The 23,836-nt window shown below is 37.2% G+C and overlaps 1 protein-coding gene across 1 annotated transcript in view; it reads right to left on the bottom strand.

Annotated features, from left to right (window-relative positions):
* Positions 1 to 23,836, bottom strand: part of CDKAL1 (CDKAL1 threonylcarbamoyladenosine tRNA methylthiotransferase) — a 624,055-nt gene that overhangs the window by 511,156 nt on the left and 89,063 nt on the right. Inside the window, exon 5 of the mRNA XM_024740415.1 lies at positions 15,507 to 15,591. Within this exon, the coding sequence (XP_024596183.1) occupies positions 15,507 to 15,591 (85 nt within the window). The remainder of the gene's footprint in view (positions 1 to 15,506; positions 15,592 to 23,836) is intronic.

The raw sequence follows: 23,836 nt of genomic DNA, 5'->3' as shown, positions 1-23,836 counted from the left end.
TCTGCATATGTATTCTGTGGGATTATGACCCACAGAATAATCATGAGTCTATACTGATATAAATGATTAAATAAATTGACAGGGAAGAAAACAACTCTTCCTCACAGTAAAAGCCCAATTAATAAACGTAGAAGACATAATAGAAATAGAAGAATCACAACTTGACTTGTGCTCATATGTACAAAAAAGGAAGAATAAACTAGAAGCTAATGGAGAAAGGTGGGATTAGGATGGAAAGAGAGTAATGGGGATAATAAACAGGGAATTCCAGTATCTTTGGAAAGCAGCAGTTTGACCACATAATGTAAGATTCAAGACAAAAAGGACTTAAGATGTTTAATAGGATTGAACAAATAACGTAAATGCATTGTAAAAAATGAGAGCTGCGTTTCCCACTGTTACAGAATGAAGTTACATATAAGAAAAGGAAGGGGACTTGCCTGGTGGTCCAGTGGTTAAGACTGCGCTTCCAATGCAGGAGACTCAGGTTTGATCCCTGGTCGGGGAACTAAGATGAAGGAAGGAAGGAAGGGAGGGAGAGAGGCTAGGCTAGAAATAAATCCTATGCAGTTGAAATAGAATCAAAGGGCACAGTATGACCTCATGCTTTTTAATACATATACAGATAGATAACCAAAGCAACGAAAGTACAAGATGGGCCTGGACTCTTTGGTACCAGAAAGAAGCCAACTTAGAGGAGTTTCCATTGGCCAAATCCAGAACAATTTGAGCAGTAAAAATAATGACAGCAAGGGATTATGCCCAAGGTTAAAATAAATAACCTTGACTCTATGAAGACAATATTACAAAGATAGACAGACAGATGGGAGGGTGAAGAGTCGACTCCTCCTTACAGTAAGATTCCAATTAATTAATGCAGATGGCATGATGGCAACGGAAAAATCATCACTTGATAAATACCACAGTATTAAATGTTATATGCAAAAGTTATCAACGGATGCTGCAAGTAATGGTGAAAACATGATGAGAAACAGGATATATGCATAAAACCAAAGTACCACAAAATACATATTAACTCCAAAGGGGAAGATAGTAACTATAGAGCATAAAGCTGAAAGCTACCACCTTAAGTAGATGAATTTAACACCTCGTTACTGTATGTCAAAGTTAACAAAAAGACAAAAAAAGATTTAATATCCTGAATCTCCTTGGTATGACACACTGCGACGGACACATACCTATCACTCCCTATATTCTTGATAAAAGACACAACATCTGAATCTAATTATGAGGAAATATCAGGAAAGCTCAAATTAGGCAATATTCCACAACAAAACTCACCAGCACTCTTCAAAAGTGCCAATGTCATAAAAGACAGAATGAAGAACTGTCCTAGATCGGAAGAGACTGTGTGACAAGACAACTAAATGCAATGTAGGATACTAAATTGAATCTTGAACCAAGAAAAAAAAAAGGACAAATTTTGAATAAGGTCTGTATAACAGTTCACAGTACTGTATCAATATTCATTTCCTGGTTTGATCATTGCATTATGGTAATGTAAGATATTTAAACGGTAGAGGAAGCTGGGTGAAAGGTCTATGGGAAGTCTTTGCACTGTTCTTGGAACTTTTCAGTATGACATTATTTCAAGATGCAAATTAAAACAAAAAAGTTTAATACTCTATAAAATTCCAGTCAAAGCATGTTTATAAACAATATTTATAATAGCCAATTATTAGGAAAAAACTCAATGTCCATCAACAGATGAGTAAATAATATTTCATATATATAAAATAGAACATTTATGAATCCATAAATAAATAAGAGCACAAAGTAAGTAGTCTACGAATCTAGAATAAGGAAGCTTTATATACACCTGTAGGGAATTATTCCAGGGTACACAGTTAGTTGAAGAAAGGAGGGAAGAAGAAAGAGGGAGGAGAGATAAAGGGAAGGAGAGAGGAAGGGAGAGAGGAATAGAAGAGTCAAATTCGCTGTAACACTTTTTGCCATTATAAACAATGATGCAATAAATGACTTTATATCCCTGTCCTTGGAGACACGTGTTTTTATATCTATAGGAGAGGGTCATAAAACAGAATTGCTAAATCAAGGTGCATACATATTTTTAATTTTTATACTTATCAAAAAATCACTTTCCTAGAAGACTGTGGTAATTCAGACTCTCACCAGCAATAATATCAGAGCAAACATTTCCCCCAAATCTTAGGACCACCAGTTCTACTGAAAACTCCAATTTACTCAGCAAAAAAACAGTATCTCATTTTAATTTGTATTTTTCTGATCACTGGTAAGGATGAATGAACTTTTCATACTTATTTCCTCTTCCATAAGTTGCCTGTTCATACCCTTTGAAGACTTTTTAATTAAGCTGTCTCATTTATGGAGCTCTTTGATATTATTCATATATACATTTGTATGTTCATATATATGTATATATATACACACATATATTATATATTTTTTTAAATCTCTATAGATTTTTTAAATCTTGTTTTGGGTGCTTCAGGCCATACAGAAATTATAATCACTAGGGGTTAAATCTATCAAATCTTTTTGGTTGTGATACTGGTTTGGAGAATGTAACTGCCATTTAGTGGGCATAAGTCAGAGGTGCTAGGTGTCTTCTAAGGCCATGTCTGTCCTGTACAAATAACTCCACACGTCCTGCAAGAGTTCTGAATCTCCTATTAAACATTCAAGTAGGTAAAAAACATATTTACATTATCTAGTCCTAGAATCTAAGGCACATCCTTAGGGCAATGTCATTGTCGGTATTTAAGCTGTTAAGGCTATACACATATCAGATGGAATTCATTACTCTCACATTCAGTAATTCTACATATAGGTGATTTCATCAGGTCTTCTGGTGTATTAGTACCTGAGTATTTATATTTTGAAATATATATTACATTACCAATGTTTCTGTTTATTTCCCCCTACATTAATTATATTCAGAGCATTGTGTTATTTGTAATAATGTGTATGGGTAAGTTATGTTATTCATGAATTTTACTAAAGGGTACTTTGCTAAACATTTGTTATACAAAAGGATCTCTGGGTCTGATAAGGTTCAGAAACACTGCCGTAGGCCTATAGGAGAAGAGAAGACTCCTCAGATTCTAGATCTTTTACCCTCCTCTCCACCCCCACTAGGACTAGAGATAAGGCCCCCTCCTCTAACACAGGTACACCTTCTTCCCAGGACCCAGGGTCTCAACTCCATCTGTGTTCTCCTCTAACACAGAGTTCTAAGGCTCTAAAAGAGGCCCAAAGTTATTTAGCCAGTGGGACAATGAGGGGATAAGAAACATATATACTCAAGGTACCATGTGCCCAGGATTTGCTCAATGGAATATCCATCAGTTCTATTTTCGTGTTTCTTTAAAAATTATCATTTTTAAATGTAAATGATCAATGACACCAAAACCTTTGTTATTTATTAAAGGAGTAAAAACATCAAAAGAACAAATTAATCAATATTTCAACTGCAGATGACAAAAAAATTATTTAAAAAGTTGACCCAAAACATTTTCTCATTTAAAGCAAAACAAGTCTTTCCCTTCAGTAACTATCATAAGCTACTGACAGGCATTTAAGGAAAGCATCAAGTTAAACGTTTTAGTTTTGCCATAAACTTGCTTATCTGATCCCTCTTAGAAAAGAAATTTATGAGCTAGAAAACACATCACTGGCTGGCACAAAGGATGAGCTGTTGATTTCTAAAACATATTGTAAAAGAGAGCCTTGACATACACCTTAATTTGTATTTTTTCCCAAAATAATTTGTATCATGTGATTCTGTCATTTCTTTCTTAATGCATCTACATTCCCTCCCTCCCTCCCTCTCTGCCTCTGTCTCCCACACACACACGCTCTCCTTCTCCCTCTCCTTCTCTCTCTCTCTCTCTCCCCCTCTCTCTCTCTCTCTCCCTCTCTCTCTCTCCCTCTCCTTCTCTCTCTCTCTCTCTCCCTCTCCTTCTCCCTCTCTGTCTCTCTCTCTCTCTCCCCACCCCCTCCTTCTCTCACACACACACTCTGTCTCTCTCACACACACACTCTGTCTCTCTCACTCACTCACCACAAGAAGGAAAACACCAAAGAATGGGCCATTACAACATAAATAAATCTGGGCAGTCTGTAACAGTGGTTCAGCAGACTATCTCTGCAAGGACACAAAAACACACGTGCAGAATGTTCAGATTGTTCACAATCTAGGATGAGGATCGGATACTCCTAACTTTCCTCTAATGATATCCAATGGCGCCAACCCACAGAAACCCTACAGCAAGTTTTATAGGACTCTTCCCTTTGGTTAGCTTTTCACTGCTTGCATTGAATTCTCCACTTTTTTTTTTTTTCCAAGTTAAATGTAAAACACTAACTTTCTATCTGAGTGAAAAGAAGCATTGTTCTCAGCTGAAACAAACTTTTTAGAATTATATAAAATACTGTTTTCTAGCAGTTAATTATAGAATGAACTTAAGTCTCAACCTTTCTTCCAATTAGTTAAGACCTTCTGTGATAATTTTAAACTCTGCTTTTGCTTTCTGTCTAAATTCTTGTAAAATGTCTAGTTTCTAAATCAGGTTTATAATCTTTGTTATCACAAAATGGAGTATCAGAAACAATGAGATATATACTTTCCTCATAGATCCCATTTCAAATATGGTCACTGCAGATCTTAAGAGTGGAAAATATGTGAAAATCCCAATTACCCTTTTTTGTTACTATTATTTGTGTATGTAACATCTAAGCCATGAGCTTCTTCAGGGTATTTTGCTATTGTTATTATCAACACTTCATTAGAGACAGCTCAGGGTAACCAAAAAGAAGAAAAGTTCTCAAATGTCAACTGTGTTGTTTCTTAAACATTCTGAATAAAGTAAACAGGAGAAAGAAGGGCCATTGGTTCACAAATATGTTGAGAATCTCATCCAATACTCTAGTCCTGATAAATGAAGAAGGTAAATAAAATACGTATCTTGCCTCAAAGACTACAACCTGTAGCAGAGGCATCAAGTTAAGACCCAGTGAGCATTCTCCCTTTCTTCAGTACTGACAGAACCCCAATTCTGTTGGGAACAACAACATGACTAGTCCAAAACAAATGAAAATAAACCACATTTCCTAGCCTCCCTTACAAATAGAGGTAGTCATGTAATATGGCTCCAGCCAATGAGATGCAAACACAGGGTTCTGTGTGGGACTTCCAATGAAGTGCCTTTAAAGGAGGAACCAACTCAGCTGGCACTGTCCCTTTTGGTAGTTCCTCCTTTTTGTAAAGTACATATGATGGCTGAAGAGTAGCAGCCATTTTATATCATAATGGAAAGATCAATAAAACTTTAGAGACTTTGCCCTCACATCCTTGAGTTGGTAAACCAAAGCCAGCAACTTCCTAACTATGGACTTTGCACTATATAAAGAAAAATAAAACCCCTACCTTATTTAAGCTTCTCCTTTTAGGGTCCTCTATGACATGGGGTTGAACTTAATTTCTAAGTAATGCAATCTAATAGGAAAGAGATACAGAAGAAGTTCTGTGAAAAGCTACAGAGGAAGACACTTGTTCTGACAGAGGCAGGGAGTGGAGGAGGGGTGAGGAGAAAAAACATACAGAGAAAGCAAACACATGAGTTGGTTCATTCATTTGTTCAACTATTATTGGCAACCACTGTATTAGGTGCTGGGATACAGATAAAAGACATAGTGGCTGTCCCTAAGGAACTCTGAAATGGGTTGCAGACAGATGAAGATATGATTAAAATACAGGGTTATTTATAGGGGCAGCCACACACAGTTGTGTCGGATTGTGTCTACAAGAACTGACATCTTTTCCTAATCCCACAAAGGTAACATCCACTCATCAAAGCCTGTACACAAAGGTGCCTCAAGGACTGCCCTCAGCCCCTGAGCTATAAAAACAGTAATAGAGGTAAACATAAGGTACTTTGAGTAGAACCTGCACCCACACATAAGACTATTAACTAAAGGCAGAGTTGTTACCTGAGGATTTTGTTTATCCCTCACTGCCACCCCTTATCCAATTTTTGATGATCACAGACAACCATTCCTTAAAGCAGTCTAAAATCAACGTAACTACTTTAATATGGCCCAGAGGACACCTAAACCTAATTGTAACCATAAATAAGGAACAGAAATAGTTAACATTTAATATTTTAATATTGTGTGCTATGGGTTTAAAGGTCATCCGTTAGTAAACAACACTACTGAGTGACCAAAAATTAAGAAAGATTATGTTTTTCACACTTAGAGCATACAAGAAGGGGAGTAAAAAAATACGTTTCTTTTTTTCTCTGCTGTTGTATTAAAACACACACCAAGAATAAGTAGAATGTCTTTCAAACCAAAACAATAGGAAATCACTCCTGGCTGAAAGCACAGGCTTAGATCATGTTGATTTCTTCTTTAATCCTGCTGAAGCAAGTTTCTGCATGCTTTCTGGGGCCTCCACCTACAGAGCTGTTAGGACAACAGCCAACACATATATTTAATTACGTAAGTATTCAATGCTATCAGCCAGCTGTTGCCAGTACATAATACTCTGACCTCTTTCACTTACTCTCTTGCTTAAAATGCCAAAAACAAAGCAACTGTTGATGTAACAGTAATCATGAAATATGCAAAATACTGTTCTCCAAAAAGATTTTTGATAGCTATGAAACTCAGTTTTGCATTTTATAATGATTTATTACATCTAAACTGCTTTTTCTGTTCCTGATTTGCAAATTAAGTAACTTATCTTACAACTGTAAATTTAACTATTCCTTCATTTTTTTAAAGTCAACCAGGAATTCAATCCTAAAATATACTTTCTCCTTTACTCCCCATCAAATTTCTCACTGAGATTTATCATGTAATAATCTCCCTGCACTCCCATTCATCTCCATGTTTTCCATGGATAGGCGACAAACAACTAAAGTCTGTAGCAGGAAATGTGTCAAGATCTGCTCTGAATTATGTAACTCTCACCCCTCACTTTAGGAATCAACAGAGAACTCTTCATTTATGTTTCCAGAAAGCATGTTCCTCTAATACCATCATTAACCCCAGACTAGCTGACAGAGAAAAAACAATACAAAGTCCTAGCATCAACAGAAAGTAGACTAAACAGACCCATGACTTAAGACTTGAATAATATGAATTCACATATGGTAGACAGTAAGAAGACCTAACACATAAACAGCAACTTATCCAGAGAAATTTGGTCTTCATCAAATCAGCTTTCAATTCAATGCAAAACTCAGTGCCAAATATTTACCAGGCACTGTACCAGAGACCAAGGATCCCTCAGTAAACAAGTGAGACAACATCACTGTCTGCATAGATCTTACTGTTCCACTCTTCTCTCAAAGATCCTATATCAAATCAACCTCTCCAAAACATCTACTTCTTACCCCACAACAGCCATGTTGATTTCTTTCTCCCACTTTGGTGTTTTTTAATGTTTTTTGCTCATTCATTGAAACTGGACAATCTGATACTCAAATGTAAGACAAGTGTTGTGATATTAATATAGTTATATAATTAATAATATACTTAACACAAAATAATACATCAGCAATGACTTGCTGATGCCCTGACAGCAGAATGATGCCAAGCACTCTTCCCAAAAAAGGAAGAATCAATCAATTTAAAACCTAAGTGTACAAACGCATGTTGAGTACAAACTGCGTGTCCAAAACAAGGTCTAACACTACCTGGTTTTTATCTACACCTCTGTTACCCTTTGACTCAAGATGAGATGCTTCAATTAATCCAATGGCCAAGGTCCTGAAGCAGAGCCAGTCCACTTAGTTTGGCAAGAAGAACAGGGTCCTGCCACTCGCAGCTGAGCTTCTGCCAAGACCAAGCAATACTCCAAGAAGGGAGAACAGTTCTCACTCCTTTTACTACTTTACTCTGGAAAGAACTGTGAACCAATAGTGGCAAGCACAAGTTTCTTATCTCATTTAGGACAAGAAGGGGCAGGTTTCCTCCTAGTTTATAAGCAAAACATAAAAAGCAAAACAGCACGATTTCTTAAAAAGAGAGCCCTTTAGTACAATCTTGGCAAATTAGAATGCTCTTTCCCCTTTTTGCAAATGTACAGCCTGTCTCTACAAGGGATTCACAGGTGCCTTGGGAGTCTCTTCTCAGAACAGCTGACAAGCAAGTCTTACTCCATGACTGGTATCTGTTTCCCAAGAAAAGGAAAATCATTACATGGTAGAGTCAGAGGGTCAAAGACTTCATAAAAAAGGATTTTCCTGAGGTCAATAACCTGACCTCAAGACCGCAATCTAGTAGACAGCCAAATATGTAAACAAATAATAAAATGTAATATGCAACAATAGATGTTTGTACGGGATAAAGAAGTAGCACAGAACAGAGGGTGATTAACTCTGGGGACCCTGGAGGTAAAGGGTGGGAGTTAGAAGGGAGATAACCTTGCACACAGCATTACCTTTGATATGAGTCCCACAAGATGACTAGGTTGCCAAGTAGAATTACATGGGGTGCATGAGTGTGGGGGGGGCACGCGTGAGCATGTACATGCACACGTGCATGCCTTTGGGGGAAAGGGAGAGCATGTTCCAAGGAATAGGAAAAACATACGCAAATACATTATATGTCGGGAAAATCATACACTTTAGACAAGAAGTAAAATTCTATGGAGGAGTGGCGAGGAAAGAGGCCATAGAGGTAGGCAAGGAACAGATTATTTTAAAAGACCTTTTTACACTAGGAAATTATATCTTTATCATGTAGCTGAGAAGGAACCATTACAGGGTGTGAAGGAGAGGAACGCATGAACTGGAACAGAAAAGGAGCTGAGAACAAGCTTAACTTCTACTGTAATATAAGAGCAAGAGATATTGAGGACCATAACTAAGACATTAGCAATAGGGATGGAGAGAAAGGATTAAATTCAAAAGATATGTGTCTAGTTCATGGCAATCTGATGAAACATGAGAACACAGTGGTTCACTGCAAGTTCCAAGAAGCAACAAAACACTAACAACACTGGGCAAAAGTAATGAGAAGGAAGGAATCAAAGGGAGGAAGGAAAAGATATTTTAGAAGTAGAATCAGTTCTGAAGGATGGAAAATAGGGGAGGGAAAGAGGGAGTCAAAGAAAACTCCCAGACTATCTGATAGGTGACCTTGTAACCAAACAAGACAGGCAATACAAACAGGAACATTAGCTGGGGAAAAGGTGAGGTAGATAATGAAGAGGCTCTGACACGATGATTTAAAGTGTCAACTTTAAGGGGCATCTAAATGGAAAAGTCCAGAAAGCAGCTGGACATACAATGGACATACAAGTTTGGTTCTTGGAAGGAGAGACCAGGGTCAGAAACAGAAATTTGGGAGTAATCAACACACAGATAGTATCTAAATAGTGGAAGTAGATGAGAAATGGTAGGAGGAAACGTAAACTCATGTTAAAAATAGCACTGCTTGGAGAAAAACAATAGCCTTAGACAAAACTTAACTGACAATACATACTAAGTCAAACAGTACAATGTTTTGAACTAACTTTCCATACAGAGGGAAACCTTTAAGGTGGGAAAGGATAGCTGGAACCATGAGACTGTGACTGGTAAAAGCAAACAATGAATGACACTAGAAACAATAACATAAAAGTGCTACTGAACTAAAGCCATTTCATACTAGAAAAGCCAAAATTAAAATATCTAAATTGTAAGAAAAAATCCACAATCTACAACATTAAAAAATAAGTTTAACAAAAGAACTTGCGTTACCTAACCTGTTTCTTGAAAAAGGCCAAACTAAAACCTAGTATTCTTTTTTATCTCCCAATGCCAATTTTTTTAATTAAAAAAATAAAGATAACCTGATTACTAACAAATCTAGTTAAAAACAGAACGAGTCGAGTTTTTTTCTTTTTTTAAACTGTATAATTACTAACTGAAAAGGAAAGCACTTCTCTGTTCGTAATAAGTCAGCTTTTTTGAAGGCAATTTATTTTACAAATTCAAGTTGAAATAACATTCTGATGCCTCCCCCAACTTCAGTTTACAATGAAGAACTCAAAGTCAAATCCACATAAAGCAAAAAATCTTTTCATAATAGGAGTGAACATCCAATAATTTACTTGATCAACAGAACGCTATTTCTAAAAGGAGCTCTCCTTTAAACAGAAGATATAATACAAAGCAGGTTATCCTGTCTCAACATACACTTTTCTTCTTTGTCCATTTCTCCTTATATTTCCATTGTTCTTTCAAGTAATTTCACTGAGATATCTAAACCATCCCTTCAACATTACCATTTATTTCTACAGGCAAAGGTGGTTCAAAGAACTAGTGACTCATCTATCTACTATCAGTGTGGCTAAACCACAGTGCCCATTTGGGTTAATAACGCACAAGGTCAAACAGAGGTTGACAGTCCATGATCAAAGCAAGCTGGCTATTCTTTCTGTCATTTATACAGAACACACAAGACGTGTTTATCTTCACCAGCCTCTGAATGACCTCCTTTAGGTGGCATGGAAAAGATCCCACATTTCTATAAAGCATTAACCAAAGGAGTTTTCTTATTTGATACTCTCATTAAGAGCAAATTTTATTTTTTTGAAACTTTTGATCTTTTTCGTTTACTCAAGAACCTCTCAAGTTTAAGGCCATATTGTCTAAATCAAATTGGTTTAATGCATAAAACAAGGACAGGGCAACTGGCAAATGCTCAAGAGGAAAGAGTATGCCTACAACAGGCTGCCATCGCAAAACATGGGCCTCATTAGAGATTTTTTCAAAATTAGTAAAGGCAATAGCATTTAACATTTCAAAGTTCAAAAGGCAGCCAGAAAAGTCATTCTTAACTCCTTTTTTACTACTTAAAACTCCTACTGTTTTATCAATCTGAACATCAATAATACAAACGCTGTAAAGTCTTAGTAATTAGATCAACTAGTAGAAAGTACTGAGCAGTACAGCCTACGGATTAACACGTATGCATTTTCATGCCAGGTATGTAACTTGGACTAGATTAAGGAATTATTTAAAAGTAGAATGATTTACTGTCAGCATTACTGTATAAAATGAAAATTTCCAAATAATTTTAAGCTGATATTCTCTGTGACCAAGGTTAAATAATACTCCCAATATTTTTTATACTGTGAAGTTGCAAAACTAATACTTTTGATCACCACCACCAAGAGAAGAAAAAAAAAAAGGCCCTGGCTGTCTTGTCACAAATTCACAATTCTGGGATCTTATGCATTGATTACATGAAAGATAGTAAATCTCTCAGTTTTCTTTCTTTTCTCCTGTTAAAACAAGAGGGTCCTACTGCCTGGTAGCTCAAGAGAAATAAAATGAGTTGATAATAGACAAACAACTATTAAATATCGAAAATACATATGGCACAGAGAACTACGTTCAATATCCTATGATAAACCATAATGGAAATTATATAAAGAAAGAATGTATATATATGTATAACTGAATCACTTTGCTGTACAGCATTAATTAACACAACATTGTAGATCAACTATACTTCAATTAAAAAAATTTCTACAGTCGAAAAAAAAGAATACATTGGGAGAGAGACAAAAGCAGATGATCAGAAATTATGGCGAACGCTCAGAAATAAGTGGCAAAGTGAAGCAATCATTATTTGTAGGGGGTTCAGGTTAGAAAAAAAGAGCCCCCAGCCCATCCTGAAAATGGGTGAATATGAGCATAATGCATTAGGTGCAGCTGAACAAGGAGAGATGAAACACCCTATCAGGGTCTCCTTGAATTTAAATGTTGCCTCACTGTCATGGGGGGAAAAAATGCATGCTCATGAGGCGGCTGAAGGGAAAGGACGGAGCTGGAGGTTGAGAGAAGACAAATGTGTCGCATGACTGAAGGTGTAATAAAGTTTATGAACTATTTTTCTTTGTTTTGCTTTGTTAGGAGACAGTGGTGAAAGGGGGGTAACATTTAAATAAAGCAAAATGCTTGACAAGAGTAGGTAATCTTTCACTGAAAGTCTTTAAATGTATAAATGTCACTTGAATTTGACATTTTCTCAATGTTAATTGTTACTGTGCCTTCTACAGGATTATATTTATTCTGGAAGCAAATCCAACGTTAGCTTAGGTGGTATGTTAACAAGAACTAGTTGTGATTAGCAAAAGCTTTCAAAGCCATTTAAAAAAATACCTAATCACCTATAATACTGTTTTTAAATTTTCTTTCAAGCAAGCAGAATAGTGCATTAAAGGAACCTGTGCTCTCTACCACTAGTGTTGTAGTGTTAAAACGACAAACATCTTAAGTGATTACCTCACTTAATCTTTCAAACACTGTATCATTACCTTGAACTGCATTCACAAGAGTTTATATAAGAAAACCCATTGACACAAGTTATATTTGAGTTTTTAAATAAACTTTTAGAAACAGTCTAGAAGTGTATCGGTTAATCACATTTTAAAATTGATAATCACACAAACTGAATTCTCTGGGGTTTGTACTTAGAGGCTATCAGTAGCACTAAAGTATCTTTGTATCTTATGCCTCTCCTATAGGAGAAAAAGTAGATAATCAGGGAACATGACAGACTTCCCATAAAAGGCATTCTTTGAAAATAAGCAGCACCTGGTAAACATCCTGCTCTGCTCTTGGTTTAATTCTCCCTTCTTCTGGTCCTAACCATGACCCTAACTCCCCTGTTCCATCTCACATCACTACCACCCTCCTAAGCCTCCCACCATCGTTCAGGTAACAACTCTTCTCTGCTCCTTCCATGATTTCTAAGTTGAGGAAACCATCATATTCAACTATCGCTTCTATGGAAACAATGCAAAATCTGTACCTCTAGTGGTGCCTCTTTGATATCTGCCTCAATTCTGTAACTGCTTATCTGACTTCTTTACCTGGTATTAAATTTAACATCGCACAGGCTCTAGTGAGACTACCTAGGTTAACATCCCACCTCCACCACTTATGAACTCAACAGCTTTAGAGAACTTCATCTGCAAAACAGATGCTTCTTCATCTGTAAAACAGAAATAAAATTGGAACCTACAACTCATTGGTAGACTGCAAGAATTAAACTAGATAATATCTAATTGATGTAAAGCACTTTGAACAGTGCCTGCCACATAGAAGACACGTGATAAAAATCAAATATTATCCATCACTTTATTATAACATTGAGCTGTAACTTTAAATACAGCACGTTCAAAAACAAAAACATGTCTTCCTTCAAACTGGAGAACAAAAAGGCACTAGCGCTATCAAACATCTAGACTTATTATAAATCTATACTAATTATGACTATGTCAGGTAAGCAGTAGTAGAATAAGCACCAAAATAAAGAAACAGATCAGTGGAACCAAATAGAGAGCCCACAGACAGACCCAACCATCTATGGACACTCAGCCTATGACAGAGTGGATAATATATAGATAGAAGGAGAAAGGACAGGTTTTCAAAAAATAAATGATACTGGAAAAAGTCGGAGTCTACACAGAAAATAAATAAATAAAATGGGATCCTCTTCCTGGTATCATACCAAAAAAAAATCAACTCCAGATGAATTATAAACCTGAATGTAAGAAGTAAAAACCATGGAATTTTTAGAAGAAAATACATAGAATATCTTAACTTCAGAGTAAGGAAAGACTTCTTAAACAGTAAGAGCGTGGCCCCAAAGGCAAAGGTTGATAAATTTTAAGCCAGAATTTCTCTTCATCCTAAGATACCATAAAAGAAAGTGAAAGATAAGCCACAATTGATACAACATATGTAATATGTAAGGATTAGTATATAGAATACATTTAATGTATTCCCACAAACAAATAATAAAAAAATAACAGGGAAATATATTTAAAGAGCCACTTCACAGAAAAGGAAAATCTAAATGGCAAATAAACATATAAAAAGATGCTCAACATCACTAGTAATCACAGAAACACAAATTAAGACCACATTGAGATACCATCTCCATCACCAGATTGGCAAAAATTTACAACCCTGACCATATCAAGTACTGGCAAAGAGTGGAGAACAGCCACACCCATCCATGACTGGTGGGAGTGAGCGCCAGTACATCCGTTGGGGGAAAAGTTCATCATTACCTAAAACTTTGAATATGCACACACCTGTGACCCAATAATTCCTAGGTACATATCCTAAAATAACTCTTGCACATCCGCACCAGAAAACATGTTCAAAATATTCAGAGCAGCAGTGCTCATGAAAGCAAAACACAGGGAAAACTCTTTCAATAATAAAATGGATAAATTGTGACGAATTCATTCAGTAAAATACTATGAATGGCCAGTTATTTTACATCCATCAACATGGATAAATCTAAAAGCAAAATGTTAAGGAAAAGAAGCAAATCTCAGAACACAAACAGTATAAGTCCAATAAATACAAAAGAGGGCAAAACTAAACAACACATTGTTTAGAGATATATTTAATAGATGATAAATTTACTAATAAAAGGAAGGGAATGACCCACAAAAGTCAGGATAAAGGTTACATCTCAGGGATATGACTGAAAGAGGGACAACGGGGCAGTTTCTAAGGTCTCAGCAATGCTTTATTTCTTATGCTGGGTGGTAGATATTAGGTGTTAAGTTTGTTAACCTTATTTAAACTGTACATGTTTCATAAACTCATTTATGTATGATATATTTCACAATAAAACCAATGTGGTGGGGGTTGAGTTTCAGAGTGAAGTCAGGAAATGAAAAATCTTAACAAGTCTCTCGGGGGACTTCCCTGGCGGTCCCACGGTTAAGATTCTGCGCTTCCGCGCTTCCACTGCAGGGGGTTTGATCCCTGGTCCAGGAACTAAGATCTCACGTGCTGCGCAGCACAGCCAAAAATTTTAAGTCTCTCGGGGAAGGCAAGAAGAAAAATAGGACCGGAGCTAAATGGGGTGTATGGGGCTGAGTAGGTCTGAGCTTGTTTAAATACCAATGAAAAGGCACCAATGGGGTTGGAGAGATGAAAATAGAGGTGAATGAGGAAATAATTTATAGAATGAAGGTTGTAAGAAGTGGGTGGAGTATGATTCAGAGATATGAAAAGAAGATACTTCTTTCACTGTAACTTGAGGAACAATTCAAGAACCACGGATTACATGCCCGCTCCCCCAATAAACTGTACTTCTCTTGATGGCCAGGCATTATTAGAACAGTGCTAATGGAGAGGGAAGAGAAAAGAGGTAAGGACTGCTTTGGATAGTTTCAAAATGTAGAGACTGGATTCCCTGAGAAAAGTATATTGTTAATACTTGACAGATATTCAAATCACCTATTAGCTAACTTCACAAATACTCAAATACCTATTAGAAAAGTCTAAAGTTTCATTCCTTACCAGATAAATTCAAAACAGTATAATGCCCAAAGTCCAACTCATACTTTTGTTGATAACATACTGAGTATTTGTAATGTTAGGAATCTTTTAAAAGCTAACTTCCTGAAAATTAATTCTTACATCACTTATAAAAAGATAAGAAAAAAAAAATCAACGTCCACTTACTTAATTGAGTTTCTAAAGTGGTCTTCAGCTGGATTTTTTACAGTACAACTATTCAGGAGCCATAAGTCTGCCTCTGATGCATTTTCTATTAAAAAGATAAATATGAAAAAGAAAAGTAAGTATCACGTTTAATCAGCCAAAAGTATCCAAGTGCTTACTCAGATGGCACTGGGACCACAGGGGGAGAGGAGAGAGAGCTAGTGGGTAGAGTCAAGTAAACAGGCAATTACAACATAGTAGATAACTGCTTCAATATGGAAACATTGGTGAGAAATAAATATTAAAATATATAACCTGTGCTATTATCTTCTCATTTAAAATATAGAGGATAAGCATTTTCTTCAAACATTTTGAATACTTGCGAGTATTTAATACTAACAAAAACTAAAGTGAAACTGGCCTAATCTTACCTCTGAATATGAAATTAATTGCCCCTTTTTAGGCTGTGTTAATATTTTTCAAGTACATGTATTATACACTGAATATTCTTCAGCTTGAGATGTTACTAAAAATATTGTTTGTCTTCTTTGAAAAAGTTAATGATTTACATCAAAGTGAGTCTTTTATTCCTCACTAATTTGATTAGATACTGTTATACACTATAACAAACTCACTAGCAACACAACAAATTACCCAAACCAAACCCGTCACGTTTATTGAAATGAATATGTATGTATGTATGGCTGCACTGGGTCTTCATTGCTATGCGCAGGCTTTCTCCAGTTGGGGTGAGCGGGGGCTACTCTTCGTTGGGGTGTGTGGGCTTCTCATTGCGGTGGCTTCTCTTGTTGCAGAGCACAGGTTCCAGGCGCGAGGACTTCAGTAGTTGTGGTATGCAGGCTGCGGTAGTTGTGGCTCGTGGGCTGCAGAGCGCAGGTTCGGTAGTTGTGGTGCACGGGCTTAGGTGCTCCGTGGCATGTGGGATCTTCCCAGACCAGGGCTCGAACCCATGTCCCCTTCATTAGTAGGCGGATTCTTAACCACTGCACCACCAGGGAAGTCCCTCGAAATGAATTTATAAATGCCTGAAGTGCTTGATGCTATTCCAACAGCCTTGCTGCCTAAAAGGACTTATACATTAAAATAGGATTACCACAATGAAAGGAAAACCAAAGTTGAAAACTGCAGCACCTTCAATGTTATTTCAACAAGAACAGAAGCAGAGGTCAAAAGACATGAAGAACTAAGGACATATGGATGTCTGTGTGTACATTCTCTACCTGGGAATGGAGCTTCCAGTGAGAGCATTACATGAGAGGGATGGTGAGCACATCCAAGCTTCTGGTAACTTGGCAAAACTTTTTCCCCAAACATTTTGTTATAAAAATGGTAAATTTTTTACAAAGAGATAAGATCCACCAATTCTTGAAAAGGAAAGCTCCTCATTACTATACATCAGCTGAATACTAGGATCCCTCCTAACTTGTCTCCCTCCTTCCATTCATACTCCCCATCCCCACCCAGTCGTCTATTTTCCCACCCAGCAGCCCGAGTGGCCTTTCGTAAAACAGCAATCTGATTACGCCACTTGCCTGCTCAAACTTGGTAATGACGAGTATTCACCGACCTCTTCTAGTTCCCTCCAAGTTAGTCCCCACAATGCCACCGAAAAGATAATCCTCTAGTAGCAATCTGACCATAGTACCTTTTCAACCTTACAGTGATTTACAATTGGTATTCAAGACCTATCCAGATCTCCACCTCCTCAACTGCAATATTCATTTCTCCCTATATTCATCTATCCTTCCAGGCACACCAAACCAAATTCCTCAAGCTTGCCCTATTCCATCTGCCTAGAATACCTTTATTTTCTTCACAGAATGACAGCTCATACCCCTTTCACCTGCCTATCCACCTGGCTAACTCCTTTTCATCCTTCAGTTTCAGCTCGATGTTTGTGAGATGCCCCCTCTCTGCACTCCCACAGTAGACTATGTCTAGACTATTCTTGCACTTTACAATTCTGTATTAAAATAATTCATTTTTCCAGCCTGTCTTTATTACTATTTAAGAGATATTGAAGACATTTTTTTCTGCCGCTCTCTGAATGTCCAGGACGTAACACAGATTGTTCTACTTACGAGCATAAATCAGTCAACTATCAAAACACAATGAGGATTTACTATGTGTCAGGCTCTGTCCTAAGTACTAGGGATATGAGAGTGAAACCAGTTTCCACCCTCAAGGAGTTTACAGCCTTAAAGAGGAAGTCTGACCAAAACAAAAGACAGAAGTAAGCAAGATAATTTCAGGTACCAGTCAACGATATTAAGATGATTAAAGAGAGTACTGAACAGAGAATAATTGTGGGGTTGCTGGTCAAAATAAGTCTCCCTTGGGGGCTTCCCTGGTGGCGCGGTAGTTGAGAATCTGCCTGCTAATGCAGGGGACACGGGTTTGAGCCCTGGTCTGGGAAGATCCCACATGCCGCGGAGCAACTAGGCCCGTGAGCCACAACTACTGAGCCTGCGTGTCTGGAGCCTGTGCTCCGCAACAAGAGAGGCTGCGATAGTGAGAGGACCCTCCTTGCCACAACTAGAGAAAGCCCTCGCACGGAAAAGAAGACCCAACACAGCCAAAAATAAATTAATTAATTAATTATTTTTTAAAAAGTAACAAATGTTCAAGTACAATTGGTGTCAAAAAAAAAAAAGTCTCCCTTGGAAGCTTAAATCTGAGTTGAGACTTAAACAATGGGAAGGAATCTGCCACGCAAAGATCAGAAGAAAGAGCATTCCAATGAGAAAATAGCACAAATGCAGAGGCCATGAAACAGGCCCAAGCTTGCCATGTTCCAGTAACAGAGAGAAGACCAGTGTGATTGGACCCAGGGAGAGAAAGGTCTGAGAGGTGGGCAGGAACCAGATAATATTGGCAAGTTAAGAAAATTACATTTATTCTAAGAGTAATGAGAAGTCACCACTGGGTTTCAAACATGAACTAATTCCTACTTCAGAAATCCCATTATGGAAACACTGTGAATAAAAGTCTGTAGATGGGGTAAAAGCAAAAGAAGTGGGGGAAAAAGTAAAGGCAAGAAAATCAGCTGGAAGCTGAGACACTGGTCTAAGGGTAAGAGAAAGACCGCGGAAACCTGGACTGGGATTATAGCAATGGCAAGAATGAGAAGTGAATGGAGGCGTGTTTTGGAGGTAGAATTAAAAGAATTCACTGTTAGATCAGGTATAAGTCGTGCAAGAAGGCATCATGTAGGATCACTAAACACGTGGAAAAGATTCTGGCCTGAGCACCAGTTACTGAGGTGCCATTTATTGAGATGAGGGAGGTTTGGAAAGGCACGGATTTGGGGAACAGAGAATCAATAGTTCTGTTGTGGCCATGCTTTGTTTGAAATCCCTATTAAATGTCCAACTAGAAATACTGATCAGCCATTTGTATATATGAAACCAAAGCTCACAGGAGTCCTCCAGGCTGGAGACACAAATGGGAGAATCTAAACCCTAAAAAGACACCTGAATTTAGAGGAATGGATGTGCTCACCTAAGGAGAGAATGTAGGGTGGGGGGAAAAAGGAGAGAGAAAAAGCAGAAGACAGAACATCGGGTTGTTCAAAGGTCTGATGGAGTTGAGATGAGAAAAGGACATGGAAAAGGAACAGCCAATAAGATAAGGGGATAAAACTAGGGAGCATGGTGTCACAGAAATCCAGAGAAGAAAGTACTTTAAAAAGAAATAATCAATTGTGTTAAATGCTAAGAGTTCAAGAAAGATATCTGTATAAATACTAGTATTGTTACCAAAAAAAATAAGATGGTCCTCCACCCTTTTTCATTTTCCTTTCTCAATTTTGAGTATTTGCTTGCTCTGTGCCAACTTACAATCACCCAGCAAAGGCCCTTTTTTAAGGTTTTTAAATAACCCAGAAAACAAACTCACTACCAAAGGGGAGTGAAGAGGAAAATCGTATATGGCTATTTGCCAGTAAGTAATGTGATCCCACATGTTCTGCCCCCTATGAACACATTTCCTGGGTTTTAAGATGCCATCAACTATAAGAAACACAACCAAATTTGTAGCAGCTCTTCAAGAGAGGTGGAACATTATTCTCTGTTCTTTTAAGTTTTAAGATACATCCCAACTTCAAACATTAATATAGGAGGCAGAGTGGGGGTGAGATGCATCTGAAACAGAAGAAATAAGCTAGTATTTGGCGTGCCTACCTTAGAGCAGCAGCATCTAGAATAAGGAAATACCAGAAGATGTGCAGTTTCTAGAACCTCATCACCCCAAATAAAATAACTGTTCAAACATCCTACTGCTAGTAGGTAATTAGGTTACTGGGTTAACTATCTGCTAAGAGAAGGTTAACAGCTTATGTTCTTGCCTTAATCAGAGCATCCATGTCAGGTTCTCCAGTGTCTGGGACAGGGAAACAGAATTAGAGAGGAGAACACAGAGGACAGGACTAGGGAAATGGATAAGAAAGGACCACGGAAGGGAAAGGCAGTAAGAAGGCACCAAGACTGGAGGCACAGACTTTGAGAAGACCCAGGAAACAATCCTACCTACCGTGAGACCTGTCCTCCAACACTTGTCCTTGTTAACCCGTGACATGCAGCTGAAAATCATCTGCACATAAGCCAAATATTGCCAATGCCAGAGCTGCGATATCAGTACAGGGGTAAAAAGCTACACACTTGAGGCTAGCCAGATGGAATCTAGACCTCAAGATTTGACTACTTACAGTCTTTCATTATTTCAAATGGTGCTGCAATGAATAGCACTGTACATATATCATTTTGTATTTTTCCCAGATTACCTGTGGAATCAAGTCCAAAAAGGTGTGACTGTTGGGTCAAAGGATAAATTCCCCTCCATAAAAGGTGCATGGCTTCACATTCCCATGAGCAATGCATGAGACTGCCCATCTACCCACAGCATCACCCATGGAGTGTGCTATCAAACCTTTGTACTTCTGGCAATGCGGTGAGAAACAGGAAGCCAGTGGGATTTGAACTGTGCATTTCTCTTATTAAGAATGAGTTGAGCATTTCAAAAAATGTATTGAAACCCATGTTTAAGGGCCTTTGCAGAGTTGGGGTTTTTTTCCCCCCGTTTTTCATCTGTTCAGATCTTTAACCCATTTTTCTATCAGGATAGTCATTTTAATCTCTAGTTTTAATTTACAAATATACACAAATATACACACACACACAAAGAGGATGTTAATCTTTTGTCTATGATAGAAGTTACAATATTTTCTCCCGGCTTGTTATTTTACTTTTTTATAGTTTCTTCATGCTTTTTTATATTCAGGATATCAAATTTATCAAACTTTTCTCTTTTTTAAATTTTACTTAAGTATAGTTGATCTACAACATTCTGTTAATTTCCGCTGTATAGCAAAGTGACTCAGTTATACATATATATATATATATATATATATATAATTCTTTCTCATATTCTTTTCCATTATGGTTTATCACAGGATATTAAATACAATTCCCTGTGCTATACAGTAGGACCCTGTTGTTTATCCATCCTATATATAATAGTTTGTATCTGCTAATCTATCAAACTTTTCTCTTACTGCTTCCAGATTTTCAGTCATAATTAGAAAGTTTCCTCTACTCCCAGATTATTAAGGAATTCACCCATGTTTTATTTTAATACACATAGGGTTTTACATTTAGATGTTTGCTCTATTAGAACTTTACCCCGATGTACATTGATCTGACTGAATTTTTTTAATGCGAAATGAAATAAGATCCTTTGTGCTCATACCAAATTGGAAAATATTAGAAAGTATGGTACTACCTAGTGCTAGCAAAGGAATGGGGAAGCTGGCAAGCTCTACTCTGTTGATGAAGTCTATTCTGACAAAACTCTTTGGAATGCAACATGGGAATAGCTGTCAAAAATTTAAATGTGCATGAGAATTTCTCCTACACATGCTTGTAGGATACTTGCACCACACACACATATTTATATACAAACACACAGATATACATACACATATATATGTACACACATAAATTTTAAAATTCACATGGAAGATTACTGACAAGGCAAAAAACTTGGAAAGCCTACATATCCATTATAAGGAGACTGGTTAAATAAATTATGAGACTGCATCTAAAATGCCATTCAGCTGTTAAAAAAGCAAGATAAATCTGTAAGTACTAATTTATAATAATCTTTGTTATATCATCAGATGAAAGCAAGGTGAAGAGTAGGTCTTAAATTTCACTTGTGTTTTAAAATGGAAAAAGAGGAAATCCTGTTCTAAGTAAAAAAACAAAAATTCTCGAAGCATAAATATGAAACTGTTTGAGGTGTTTGCCCTTGGAAATAAGATGAAGGTTCAGCTGGTCTCCAATACTGTCTTAATATGCACTTTTATAGTCTCTTTTTTTTGTTTAAACTTGCATGGATATTACTTTTATAATTTTATAAAGTTTAACCCTGAGAAGGGGCACATTAATATTTAATTTACCTCTGTCTTCATTGTTTGAATTTCTAACAGCATTTAAACTAAACTAAAAAAAACTAATCAAGCCTTTAAAAACAATTTTTAATTTCCTTTTTCATAGGGCTCAGAATCAATAGTGTTCTTTCATTTTAAGGTAAGAACATACACTATTTTCCTGCTGTGATCCATCATGAAAACAGTGACCTGATATACATTTTCTGGGACTTTTCTCCCCACTGCTAAAAGCTTTTGCACTCACTGAACCAAGAAAATGATGGTCATTGACACACCACCCACTCTGAGTGTGAGGATGGAGAAACAAACTATTATTTGTTTTAATTGAAACGCATTTACTTTCCAAACTATTTCTTTATGTATACAAGATAAATTACTTCTAAATCCAAAGTAATAAAAATCTGATTGGCAATAATGACAATAGCTAACATTATTGAGTACATATTATGTACTCAGCAATGAGCCAAGCACCTCATACTCCTTTTTTTTCCCCATTTAATCCTCCCAATTTGAGGTGGGTTCAACTTTTACTCCAGTTTTACAGAGGGGGAATCTAAGGCTTAGAAAGGATAAGTAACTTGCCTAAAATCACACAGTAAGAGAGGGGGCCAGGATTAGAAATCCAGACAAACTGACTTCAGAGACTGTAAATTTAAGGAAATTAGAATGCCTCATTAGGGGCTCTTTGCTTCTTGATCAAAAATAATATAGACAATACCTAAAAACAAAGTAAAAAATGTATTACATGACCTTGAGGTTGCCTCACGATACTACTTCTAATAAGACAAATAACTAGGCTTCAAATGGAGCTGTTTGGCTATTTCCAAAATGTTGAACATGTCAGCTCTTGGCCATCCGTTATCAGTGGGAAACAAGCAAGTAAAGAAAGAATTAATACTGAGTGCATATAAAATGGATAACTGGGCTTCCCTGGTGGCGCAGTGGTTGAGAGTCTGCCTGCCGATGCAGGGGACGTGGGTTCGTGCCCCGGTCCGGGAAGATCCCACATGCCGCAGAGCGGCTGGGCCCGTGAGCCATGGCCGCTGAGCCTGCGTGTCCGGAGCCTGTGCTCCGCGACAGCAGAGGCCACAACGGTGAGAGGCCTACGTACCGCAAAAAAAAAAAAAGGATGACTAATAAGAACCTGCTATATAAAAAAATTAATAAAATAAAATTCAAACAAAAAAAAAATACTGAGTGCAGGAGCATTACTGCAGAGCACAGGCTGACTTTCAAAGCAACCAATCTTCCCTTCCCCCTGCAGCCTTCTGCATAATGGTGGCATTACAGAAGAGATGGGCATGGTTCATATCAACAGTATCCACAATAAACCATTTACCTTACACAACTGTTCCATCTGAAAGTCAACTAGAGGAGCAGCCTCAAACAGTAAGAGGAGCCTTACAACTACTTAAATCCATAGATTTAAGTAAGGCAGCTAAGCAAGCTGATACAAATAAAAATTCATTAAGAACAAAACGAAGAGGGAGAAAAGTCTTGATTATTTTGGACCCAACAGCATTTGGGGGGAATTTTTTACCACAGAACTCTGGAAGGCAAGGCAAGTCCAAACAGCTTAAATGTCCATTATGTTTAATCACAGCTGGGAGTTTATTTATGTAATACAAATCATTGGATGCCTACTAAAAACTCAGAGAATAGAGCATGCTATAATACAAAAATTTTAAAGCACCTTTAAGGAGCATACTGAAAAAAATCTTAAAACCAATAAAAGGCAAAACAAAAATTCTAGTCAACAGATTCATATTTTCCTTCCATATTTCATTTATTGTTCTTCATAGGGACTGTGTAAATGCACAGCATGGAGTAACCATGCTTTCAAAATCTATTTTATAAAAGCAAAGTGATCCATGACAAAGAA

This window comes from Neophocaena asiaeorientalis, unplaced genomic scaffold, assembly GCF_003031525.2.
Source record: "Neophocaena asiaeorientalis asiaeorientalis breed wild unplaced genomic scaffold, Neophocaena_asiaeorientalis_V1.1 scaffold273, whole genome shotgun sequence".
NCBI classification, from domain to species: Eukaryota; Metazoa; Chordata; class Mammalia; order Artiodactyla; family Phocoenidae; genus Neophocaena; species Neophocaena asiaeorientalis.
The sequence above is the reverse complement of the archived record's forward strand: the minus strand, read 5'-3'. Positions and strand labels throughout refer to the sequence as shown.